Raw genomic sequence first — 12,257 nt, 5'->3', positions numbered from 1 at the left:
GCCAAGACCGGTAGAGGACTGGACGGCATGCATAACTTAGTTGGAAGTGTGAGACGGGACTTGGGGCGGGGTAATCGGGTGGAGTCGCTCGCCAGTATTCCCACTCTTACTGGCGAGCCCTCTCTTTTGGTCACACAGGGCAGACAGGGATACGGTGCCCCGGCTCGCCGCAGTAGAGGCAGGCTCGGGAACGGATTCGTCACTCCCTCTCTTCCTGAGATAGGTGGAACCGTCCCAACTGCATGGGTTCATCCCGATCCTTGGGAGGAGGGGCGGAGCGGGCAAATGCTGGTGGCCTGGGCTGCAGCGGAGAGGTGGAACTGGAGACCGGTGACCGGAAGTGGTTACGGGCTGACGAACCGGTGCCGGGAACCTGTAGTTCCGCTCTCTCCGACACTCCCGCATCCATGTGCTCCGCTCGGGTCCAAGCCGGAAAGTGGCTCCGCCGCGTCCGTGGCAGGCAGGCAGGCAGGCTGGATCGACTGTGTGACACCCGAGGCTCGACAAAGGATCGCCAAGACTTCTCAGCTGATCTCCGAGGAACTAACTGGAAGGCTTCTTCGCACAGGTGAAACCGGAGGCTCGACACTGGATGGCAGGTAAGTCGAAAACAAATGGGTAGTTAGAACCGGAACTTCACAGAATGAAAAACAGACTAACTCACGGTACCAGGTAGGTAAACGCACGGACTGACAGCTGAGACGAGAATGACAGTCGTGTCGGCTGGAGATGATCACAGAAGATGAGGCACAGCTGTGCCTACGGGGAGAGGCGCGGCAGTGGGCGGGACTCGGAGGAGGATACTGAGGGACACAAAACAAACACAAGCACGTGGCAAAACAATAACAAACAGAAAGGGGAACGACAGCGCACATGAGGGGAGGTGATCGGGGGAAAACACAGAGGGAAACACCAGGGTCAGACATAAATCCTCACAGTCTCCCGGCAAACCGCCAGGCTTATCGGGGTGCAGGCGATAGTTTGTGTGGAGTAGCTCCGGATCCATAATCCGGGAGCGTGGAACCCAGCATCGTTCCTCTGGGCCATACCCCACCCAATCAACGAGGTATTGGTAACCCCTACCTTGTCGGCGGACATCCAGGAGGCGATTGACTGTGTATACCGGACTGCCTTCGATGAGTCGGGGGGGTGGAGGGGGTTCGGCCGGAGGGTTCAGAGGACTGGAATGTACGGGCTTGAGAAGAGACACATGGAAAACAGGGTGGATTCTGATGGCTTGACCGTAAATCCTCACACAAACACTTTATTTCCTGCAATCTGCATCAATTTAATCGTGGAAAAGTCTTTATCAATGTAAAGGAAAACACAAAAAACAGGTGCGAGGTGGCAATTCAAAATGAGAATAAAGTCATTATGGTTCAAGAAAAAATACACCTGTCTATAAAACCGACTACAAACAGAAAACTCTTCTGATCGGATATTCATCTCACCATCATGTAACTTCCACACAAATGTTAACTTCACCACCCTTAAAACAAGTTCAGGCTAGATCCACTTCATCACAAACATTCAAACCAGCATACGTATTTGTATGTGCTAGTGAGCCACAACTATTCCATTGTCAAGACATAAACCAACTCTAATCTCATCATCCATCACATTCCTCACCCCTGGAGCAGCGGGGGAACACCGCAGCTGATGAAATCATCATCAATGTTATAGAAATCCTGTTTACATTTCGAGTTATCTGGCCATTACACGCAAACACAACACATTACCGTAAATAAAAGGACTTCATAAACACTACTTTACATTTGTGAAAGTTGCTAAGTCATGGTGACACAACCAATAAGTACGACTGGTCTTTTATCTTTTTAGGGGAAGAGTGAAGTGGCAGTTAAAGGAGGGTGTGATCGGAATCTCAATCTATCCACGCTGACAGAAGTCCTTTGAATGTCACTGTTTAAGTTTACACTTGTATAGGCAGGCCTCAGCACACACATTCAATACACACATTACTACTCATGTGCACTCTCCCCATGTCAACCACTCACATACACAGTACTTCATACACACAAAACTACTATACTCAGTTATTAGACTGTACTGTAGAAGACCAACAGTGTCCTTATTTTTATTATTTGTTTTATTTAATGCTTTCCTTCTTTTTGTGTCTCATTTTTCCATAAGTAATTTGTCTGCACTGGAAAGGTCAAATGAAAAGAAAGAACATCCTCTACAGTTGGCCTGGTTACTTGACAAAACAGTAATGAGTAATGTAATTACAAACATTAACCATAGTCAGAAGTGTTAACACTGTGATTTATACTGGCTTTAGGCTGTGCCACTCTGGACCTCGCTTTCTCTTGTCCCTTTTACAAGAGAACCAAGAGAACCTACAAGAACCTACACTACAAGAGAACCAAGAGAACCTACACTCTCATGAATTTAAATAATTATATCTAATTAGATTACATTATTTTTTTGGGCACTGTTATAGTCAGCCCATGACTAAAGCACACCATTTCAATACAGTTGTATCACAGTTATATTAGTTTGAGTACAAACGAGAGTATTTTTAATACAGACAGTATAATGTTTGGATTTGTCTTTGAGGGTTACTTAGAATGCACATAGCGACATCTGGTGGTTCAGTAATGCTAAACCGGAAGCCCAACCGGATGCATAGCTGTTGGTGTTGGACTGACTGACCTTCAAAGTAAATTATTTATGATAATCACGAAACTCAAATTAAAGTTTAAATGGTATAACATTTTGACATCATTAGCGGGATACCTCAAGGTAGCGTCATCAGTCCAATTCTTTTTAACATCATGATTAATGATATATTTGAAAATACAGGAACAGGTATACAGTCATCATTGTATGCAGATTATGGAGTAATCTGGAAGAGGGAAAACATTTTGCTTATGTGATGAAAAGTATGCAGAAAGCAATCATCAATGTAGAGAAATGGTCTTATGACTGGGGATTCAAAATTTCAGTTGAAAAATGATGCTATATACTGATTACCAAAAGGAAAATAGGTAATGGACAGGAGCTATCATTATACAGTAAGCCCATGGATAGAGCTAGAGTTTTTAAATATCTTGGTTTATGGTTTGATGAAAAATATAAATGGAAAAATCATATTGAAAACATTGAGACCAAATGTAAAAAGGTGTTAAATTAGACTACAATACAGAGCCATGAGACTTAACTTGGGAGCAGTCAAAACCACATTAATGCATTGCTGGTGGAATCCAGGGAACTGCCATCACATCTGAGGAGAACTAGGTTAGCACTATCACACTGGATTAGAATTCAGGGTGGACTTAACGGAAATATAGCATCCGTCCTGTACAATTGTTGGGAGTACTCCACATTCTCTGGTAAAAGCTTTGGATGGGACATTAACAGGAAAGTGAAACATTTCAAATTCGATACCATACAACATAGTCCAGCAGTTATTAGTAGCAGCATTCCTCAAATTTGTTCTGGGAGGTCAGAAGCAAAATCAGTAATACAGCACGGAATCATTACATCTTGGCAGGACATTTGGAATATTGACAATAAGGGTAGAAATTATAACAAAATTCGAACGTCAGTCAGAGTGTGAATTGATGGAAATAAATGTAGAAAAGAAGATGTTACTTTCTGTAGATTAAGGCTAGGACATACAGGACGCAATGACACGTTATATATATCATGAAAAAGACAGAGTCAGATAAATGTGAGATATGTAACTGTAAAGAAAGTGTTGAACATGTGCTGATAGAGTGGAGGATCAGGGTGGAAAGAGAAAGACTGAAGGGCAGAGTGCAGATACAGGAAGGGAGTGGAGCGTCAAAGGACTGTTAGAGATAGGGGACAAACAAGTTCAGCTTAAAGGGCTTCGTGTACATTTTTGAATGGAACGGGTTTAATATCCAGAATATAACTTCTATATGAAGTGTATTTGTTTTCATTTATAAATACCATTATTATTGTGTTTATATGATAACTGTCATAAAGTCATGATGTTACACACTCCGGTACAGTAGGTGGCGGCATGCACCTTAAAAGTTGGTTTGTAGTCCGCCAATAAACTGGAAGAAGAAGAAGAAGAAGAAGAAGAAGAAGAAGAAGAAGAAGAAGAAGAGAGCTCAGCGCAGTGATGTCTGCGTTGCTGTGCCTCGTAGCAGGAGCACTTTTCCTTTATATGATAGTTTATTACAGTGTGTTCAAGGGAGCTATGTGCTCCAGTTCAGTGAAGCTGAACGGGAAGACGGCCATTGTTACAGGTAACGAGTCTGGGTTGCTAGCTCCTAGTGGTGTGTGTGTGTGTGTGTGTGTGTGTGTGTGTGTGTGTGTGTGTGTGTGTGTGTGTGTGTGTGTGTGTGTGTGTGTGTGTGAGAGAGTGAGTGAGAGAGAACATTCTGAGCGTCATTTTCGTTAATTTATTAACCCCTGCAGGACTATAACAGCTCTTGTGTTTCAGCAAGATTTCTGCTAAATTTTTAAAACTGAAATCCCATACGTGTTCTCTGAGTAGTCGAGAATAAAAATGTGATATTTTGAGAAGAACTTTACTATATTTCAAGAAAAAAATGCACCTGTCTATAAAACCGACTCCAAACACAAAACTCTTCTGATCAGGTATTCATCTCACCATCATGTATCCTTTAGTCCACACAAATGATCACTTCACCCGCCCTGATAAAGTTCAGTAGATCCACCTCATCACAAACATTCAAACCAGCAGAGGTGTTTGTGCTTAACTATTCCATTAACACCTTTCACTTGTCAAATAAGCTGACTCGGATCTCATCATCCATCACATTCCTCACCGCAGCCGATGAAATCAGCATCGACGTTATAGAAATCCTGTTCACTCCAAAGATAATGTGAACGAGTTGCTCAAATACTGGTAGGGTTGTCCCACCGAGTAACAGGAACAAAGGAAGAGCAGGACTTAGACTTACACTGCCCTAACTTAAAAGAGACACACCCCTGTGCACCAGTGTGAATCTGAGCATACAAGTTGAAATATGTGGAGTCTACTTATGCATGGCCATGCATACTTCCAATAAGCCCACAGAATGGTTAACTGTTCATCTTTGTGTAGCACTCTGCTCCTCCACCAAAGTACAGTGTGATGGCTGCAATGTGTATTTTACAGAGCTGAGTTTGTATTGATTGATATAGATTGTATGACCTTAACACCAAATGTATGAATGAGTAATGATTTTTGAAAAACACTGTCTCTAATCTGTTTTACAAACGGTGTAAATGCAGGCAACATGGGTTCAGCACAGCTGCTTGTTTTCTGTGTTTTGTTGAGTTTGATGTATGCGATTGGTGTTTCCTGCTCAGGAAGCAACACTGGCATCGGCAAGGCCACGGCTCTGGATCTGGCAAAGAGAGGAGCCAGGGTGATCCTAGCCTGCCGCAACAAGGACAAAGCTGAGGCTGCTGCTTTCGACATCCGGAGAGCAAGTACTCTGATAACTGTTGTGTCGGCTCTATAGTCACTGTTCCGTAAGCCCAGAAGAACGTCAAGAACTCCAGTTCAGATGCCAGTTGTAATCTAAAAGTTGACTATTGACTATTTAGTCCAGATGTACTCAAAATCTGGACGCCTCAATGACAACATGCTCGAAACACATCCCACTATAACCTAATACAGACAGGCTGCAGCTTCCAATATCATTGTGTAGTGTAATATTTGTGTACTGCAGCCTCTCTTACCAGCATTAATGTCCCTCAGGAGAGTGGGAACAACCAGGTGGTGTTCACGCAGCTGGATCTTGCGAGTTTCCAGTCTGTTCGCTGCTTTGCTGAAACCTTCCTGAAGACTGAAGCCAAGCTGGACCTCCTCATCAACAACGCAGGTGATGATGTTCAAAATAGTGTGATATCCCTCCGTGGTGCATTGATATTTCTTCATGCAAACCAAATCAACACCTGTTAAAGGAAATCAGTCACATTTGACTTCACCACTACAGTGCTGTAAAATGGAAGTACACTAAGTGGTTGAGCCGGTGTTTCAGGTGTGATGGGTCCAGGACACACGGAGGATGGTTTCGGCATGGCGTTTGGGGTCAACCACCTGGGTCACTTTCTGCTCACCAACCTTCTCCTGGAGAAGCTGCAGCAGAGCGGTCCCGGTCGCGTGGTCACCGTGGCTGCACTTCTTCACCGCTTTGGCAGCGCTGACTTCACTCTGCTGTCTTCCAAGAAGGACTCTGTGTCCAGTCAGTCCACCTGGCACAACGTTCGAGCCTACTGCGACAGCAAGCTGTTTAATGTGCTCTTCACCAGGGAGCTGGCCAACCGGCTGGAGGGCACCAGTGTCACCTGCTACAGCCTCCAGCCAGGTTAGTGCCCTCTGCACATTTTACATAGGAGTGTTGGGGGAGTGTTGTGAGTGCAAAGGCTAATGTACGGTTAATGTAAGCTCAAGAGGGAGTTTATTCTCAGCAGAGGAAGATTTTCAATCTGGAGCTCTCTGGAAACCACTCAGACTTAGTTGTCCCAAATACAGCTGCCCTGCCACTAAATATTAATATATCACAACAGTATGTGAGACTGAAAGAACAGACTACCTGTAAGCCAAGCTGTGCTGTACAGTAATCATGGAGCACTTCCACAATCCTCATACATTTGGATGGTTTCTTCTTCCAGGAGTCATCAACACAGAGCTATGTCGCAGTATGAGCCTGTGGATGCGGCACCTCGTGACGCCCTTTGCCAAGCTCTTCTTCCTGGATCCTGCGGGGGGGTCCCAGACCACCGTGTACTGTGCCCTGCAGGAGGGCATCGAGCCTCTCAGCGGACGGTACTTCTCTAACTGTGCACTGCAACAGGTGGGAGCCAAAGGACGAGATGATGCCCTGGCAAAGAAGCTGTGGGAAGTGAGCGAGAGGTTAACCGGTTTATCATAACAGACCGAGTCCTCATCCAGTGTGACCGCTCTGTGCCTCAGCAGAGTCCTCATCAGGTCTCCACAGTCAGTGGCTTATTATTGGTCTGTACTTCTCATGGTAGTACACATGCACCATGTGAACACAAAGCAGTGCAGTCTTTTATTATTTCTATGAACTGTATAACTTTACACTTGTGCCTGTTGTTTATTTAATGGCAGTTATTAACAAAGCCACGTGTTCTTACTCAAATGTTAGTCCAGTGTGAGGAAGATAACTGCTCCATCAGACCACAAAGTGGCTCAGCAAGTCTCATTCCTGTGCTTGAAGTAAATGCTGCTGGCAGCTTGGTGATGCAATGACTTCGAACTGAGACTATACGTCTTCTCAGTTAATTCAAGGGAATGTGCTATATTAATATTTTGTGGAGCAGCTTCTACTGTGACAAAGGAGGAATGAATCCAAAACAGCTGATGCAACTCATCTAATATGTCTCAAAGAAACCTCCTCCCAGCCGGTAGCTCTGACCTCTGTGGTGATGTATTGCTCTGAGAGGCTTGTCAAAGACTTCATCCCCTCCTCACTACTTCAGTCCCTGGACCTGTTGTAGTTTTCATACAGCTCCAACAGATCCACACTGCCCTGGCCCACCTGGTCACCGGGAGAGGGAATTATGTTCAAATCCTGTGTGGGCTACAGCACACTCTGCTACTCTGTGCGGCTGGATCTTCAGCTTCCTGACAGGCAGACCTCAGGCGGTGCGGGTTTGCTTCCACCTGGAGAATTGGTGCCAGGAAAACAACCTCTCTGTGAATATCAGCAGCACCAAGGAGCTGACCGTGGACTTTAGGGAGAAGCAGGAGAGGAACTCGAACAGGGCCCCAGTGGAGAGGGTGGACAGGTGTTTTGCATCACAGAGGATTTGTCATGGTCCTCTCACATGAACTCCTTGGTGAAGAAAGCCTGTCAGCGCCTCTACCACCTACGATGCTTTCAGGGACTTCAGGCTGCTTCTAAAGGTGCTAAAGTCTTTCTACACCTGCAACATAGAGAACGTCCTGACAGGCAGCATCAACGCCTGCTTCAGGTACAGGACTGAGAGGGGTTACATGGCCCTGCATCTGACGAGGAACTCTGTCTACAAGACATTTACAGCAGGAGGTGCAGGACGAGGGCTGAGAGGATCAGAAAAGACCTCCATCATCCCAACAACAGACTTGTCTCTGGTGGCCAAAACAGAGGATGAAGAATTTCTTCATTCAGGCCTCAACTTGCCATTTTATTGTTTTACTGCTGCTTTGGTAAAATAATATTCTGCAATACTATTTGATCTATTCCAATTTTTTATATATATTTTATCTGGAGCAAGGCACAAAACACTTCCTACATTTGTTGTGTGTTTGTGTACGTGACAAATAAAGGTTTCTGTGTTTGGAGACGTGTCTCTTACTCTGCTGTTGAGAAGAAAGGTCAACGAGCTGGTTGTGATGCACCTTGTTCACTCCTGAGCCACAACAAAGTGAGTAAAGCTGGAGCAGAGAACCAAGAACTGTCGCGCTTGCTGCTTTATGATCGGCTGCATTGCGTCATGGTTCTGTCTATTTAACATGATGTGCAGTTTTCCACCAAACAATGGACAGATGTGCTTGTGCCAGATTTTATCTGGACAATGTGAGCATGTCCTACCACCCAAGAGTAGCAATAAACATGTCACAAATAATGGTACTATTAAGGCCTGCTAAGTGAGGGTACTGGCACAAACCATGGACCAAGAGCAGTCCAAGTCCAAGTTACAACACCCATGAGAACCTGTCAATGAAGCATTTGTCAAACTTGCATCAACCAAATTACTGCTGAGTAAGAGCACTCACATAGAGCCACAGCTGACCAATCCGATGCCCCAGGCAGGATTTTAGCTGGTGCCCCTTCAATCACAGCCAATTTCAGCCCCAATCATTTTGTTCATACACCCACACATAGACTGCACAGCTTTAAGTTTTGAGATGAAGCTATGCAGACCACACTTAAGAAGACCCCGGAAGATAGGGTCTGTTTAATAGGCTACGTTGTTGTGGGCTTTTTTTTTTGGGGGGGGGGGTAATATTTCACATGTAATAGTATTAGAGTATAAGCTAAAAAATAGTAAACGTTTTTTTCTTCTTCCCTTATTTGGGGCAGCTCTATGAATGGATGGCACCCCACCAGTGGTGGGCCGTCAGGGCCTTCAAGGCTTTCTCTGCTGGCCTAAGCAGAATCACAAAGTTATAGCTATTTTATCATTTAATCATTTTTCTTAAATACACTACATGTATTATAATTTATAAAAATATTTTTCCCATTATCTTATGTTGTCATTGCACAGCTCCTGTCTTCCTCAGTTGCTCTGCTTCCAGTGCAGCTTGTTTTAAGTAGAGCTTTTATCCAATCAGATCTCACCTCTGTGTCTCTAGGTAAGAACAGAGGCCCGAGGCCTGCAGACTCTCAAGTGAATCCATGAGCAGTTTAATTAAGTGAATGGGGACGATATTGTTGATTGTCATCGTCTTCAACCAATCAGATCTTTAGTTTGACATGTTGGGCGTATTCTCTGACGTGTCAGAGCTGCTAGCTGGCCTACAAGTACGTCAGCATTACGTGCAGCTCAGTGTCCATGTGCAGCGTGCGCTGTGATTGGTCAGTGGGCGAGCACATGACTATTGGAAAACGAAACTTAAAATAGCCATCAGAGGCTTCGTCGGAGTAATAAGAGTTCAAATTGAAAGATATGGAAGAAATTATGACGTTTTTTTTCTAATATCTGAATGGCCCTCGAGTGTGTAGCAGAATGCGTTCCGCTGCAGTGTTGCTCGATTGATTTGTTGCTCTGTTGTCATGAATATATGTGACTGGTTCTTGTGAGTTTGCTGTTGTCATTGTGTTAATTATATAGATTTGGACTGTATGCATTGTCCGTTAATTACGAAGCATACCATCATGCACGGAGTTATTGTTTGTTAAGCTAGTTTAGCCTAGCTTCTCAGAAGTGCGGGGCATCAGCTGTTTTTTTTGTGTTTTTTTTGTTCCGGGTTGAGAGGTCACAGTCTGTTGTCTCCTACGTGAGAGCAGTCCACCGAAAACATATTTCCCACAATTGAAGCTTCTGCATTTTCCAAATACGCTAGTATTATTCAAAACGTATTGTTCAGTTCGTAAGCCTACGTATATTGTTACACCCCTAGAAACGAATAACCGTAGCTGTGGGACCATCATGAGGTTATTAGGTGGTGTTTCAGCTGCAAGACAGCACTGAAGACCCAGGTATAAAATCCATAGCATAACCTAAATTACATTAAATTGCATAATACATACAAGGATGTGAATAACCTTTGCTCATAACGTGTCATGTCTGTCTCAGAAGCTGCTAAAGACGGGTTTAGTCTCCTGAAACAGTCAAGTGAAACAATGGGAATCCACTGGAGGTTGTCTTTGCCCAGTGTGTCCACAGGGGGGCAGTAGCGTAGCACAGCTCGAGCATCAGGAAACCTCTTCATGCTGGGCCTTGGCCGTTGTTGCTTGGAGCAAGGTTGTTGAGGACCTTAACCCAGCAGACCTATGGATTCTGTTCATTATGAGCACTGATTATTAACACGGGTAGGCATGAAAGTCGGGTCACTTGTGTGTGTTAAGAGAGGTGCTCTTGTAATTACTCAGTAGGACATTCTTCTGCGCAGGCTTCTCCTTTAACCTCGGTGTTGGTGGGGAGGAATACACTTCCACGATCGATTCCTATCTCCTGCTGCCTTCTAATACCACTCCTCCCCCTCTGCTGTCTCCGCTGCATGCTGAAAGGACCTGTGGTAAACTTGAGTCCTCACTGAGGAACAGCTTTAATGGTAATCTTGTCTTTATCCAGTAACAGCTCAGCACTTCTTCTCACCTGAGCCATAAATCTCCACTTAGCACTTACATATACACTAAACTTTACAGTTTCATTCCTATCTATGTTTTACAGAGAGGCTTGTTCATATATCATTCACAGCCTGATTTATACAACATTGTATTGCTACAAACATGGAGAAAGATTATTTCATGAATGTTGAAAATAACTGATTTATGGAGTGATACAACGAGATTTTCAGAATTCCCTCTTTAAAATCTTTGACTCTAATATATCAACAAAATACATTTTAAACCTGGCTTTATTAAATGTTGCATGCCATGCGAATAAGAACATATTTAATAAGGTAATGCCCCATTTGCACATTCAAACATAACATTTCAGAAAACTTTGTAAGTAATCCACTGGGTGAGATTTATGATGAAATTTAGTGGTTAGAATGTTTGACCGAGTGTCTCCACTTAAGCCCGAACAAGAACACAAAGTTCAACACAAACAGTTGCAATGATGAAAGCAAGTACTGTGGATTACCCTGGAAACTGACAGCAATAGATAGCCACTATGTTTTTGAATGTCATTTTTTGTGTTGTTAGCGCTACAAACTATTTTATTCACCTCGACTGTATTGGGATCATGCAGAAATCTCAAAAACATCTCACAACCTCAGAAACGAGAACTCTCGGCATGGATAGATGCCACTAAATGTGGGCAAGAGTTTTTTCCTGGGTGAACCAAACCTTTGCTGGAATATAAAGGACTTAAAATAGTCTTCAAACTTAGAAAATCCTCAAACATGGTATTTTTTATCTCTAACAAGCTGTTTGCTGTTGCATAACACGTCTTCTTTCAGACTAGTGGAAACATTTATTTGACTAATTTGTCTATTTGCGTCTGTAGATTTCTCCTAAATTCACCAAGAGTATATATTAGATAATACCTAACTAGCATGTTTAAACATAACATTTTAGAAAACTTGTATTACAAAAAGAGAATTGTCTTGATATCATCAACTGTCATTTTGTTTACCCTATTAACCCGTCTCATCTTAATACATTTTTACTGTTTTATTTCCCAACTTGGAGATTCAAAATGTTGTTTCAAAAGTATTCTGAATGCTACCTGGAATAACCTTCTGGTGGACAAATACTAACTTATCAGTTAGATCTAATTGATCCCTAAAAAGATTGGAATCAACCCCCAAAAACCCACCACATCTTCATTTTCAACTGTACAATGAAAGCTCCACCAAGCTCACATCCAGAGGACATGACCTCGGTGTGGGGTGATGCTTACCCCTCTGTCCCATGTGTATAATGATATTACAGAAAAGTAAAAATGTGTTGCAGCTTCATTTCCTGAAGTTCAGAAAGATAAGAAAGCAGAGTTGTGTCAGGCCAAAGGTGTGCAGCTCTCCTGATGTGCACCTCTGCCTTGATCTATAGTTCATAGATGTTCCGTCAGTCCTGCGCCACTCTGTTTGAGAAGCAGCTCATTGATGACTTGTGTGTTGTGTT

General features: G+C 43.6%; 1 protein-coding gene across 1 annotated transcript; it reads left to right on the top strand.

The window, feature by feature from the left end:
- The first annotated feature begins 4,093 nt into the window (after positions 1-4,093).
- Positions 4,094-8,302, top strand: LOC306779925 (dehydrogenase/reductase SDR family member 13-like). The gene is made up of 5 exons (XM_079272030.1): positions 4,094-4,244; positions 5,317-5,435; positions 5,711-5,834; positions 5,994-6,320; positions 6,628-8,302. Exons 1-5 carry the CDS (start codon positions 4,118-4,120, stop codon positions 6,885-6,887), a joined length of 957 nt encoding a protein of 318 aa, XP_079128156.1. The 5' UTR covers positions 4,094-4,117; the 3' UTR covers positions 6,888-8,302.
- Positions 8,303-12,257: the final 3,955 nt, after the last annotated feature.

This window comes from Melanostigma gelatinosum (genome assembly GCF_949748355.1).
Source record: "Melanostigma gelatinosum genome assembly, chromosome: 7".
Taxonomy (NCBI): Eukaryota; Metazoa; Chordata; class Actinopteri; order Perciformes; family Zoarcidae; genus Melanostigma; species Melanostigma gelatinosum.
Note: the sequence above shows the minus strand (reverse complement) of the source record. Positions and strands in the feature narration are given on the sequence as shown.

Bases quoted from the DNA above. Each gene is read 5' to 3' on its own strand.
- LOC306779925 (XM_079272030.1), top strand. From the start codon at position 4,118: ATGTCTGCGTTGCTGTGCCTCGTAGCAGGAGCACTTTTCCTTTATATG. The intron at 5,835-5,993 runs GTGATGATGTTC...CCGGTGTTTCAG, and splicing joins CCTCCTCATCAACAACGCAG to GTGTGATGGGTCCAGGACAC. The intron at 6,321-6,627 runs GTTAGTGCCCTC...TTCTTCTTCCAG, and splicing joins CTGCTACAGCCTCCAGCCAG to GAGTCATCAACACAGAGCTA.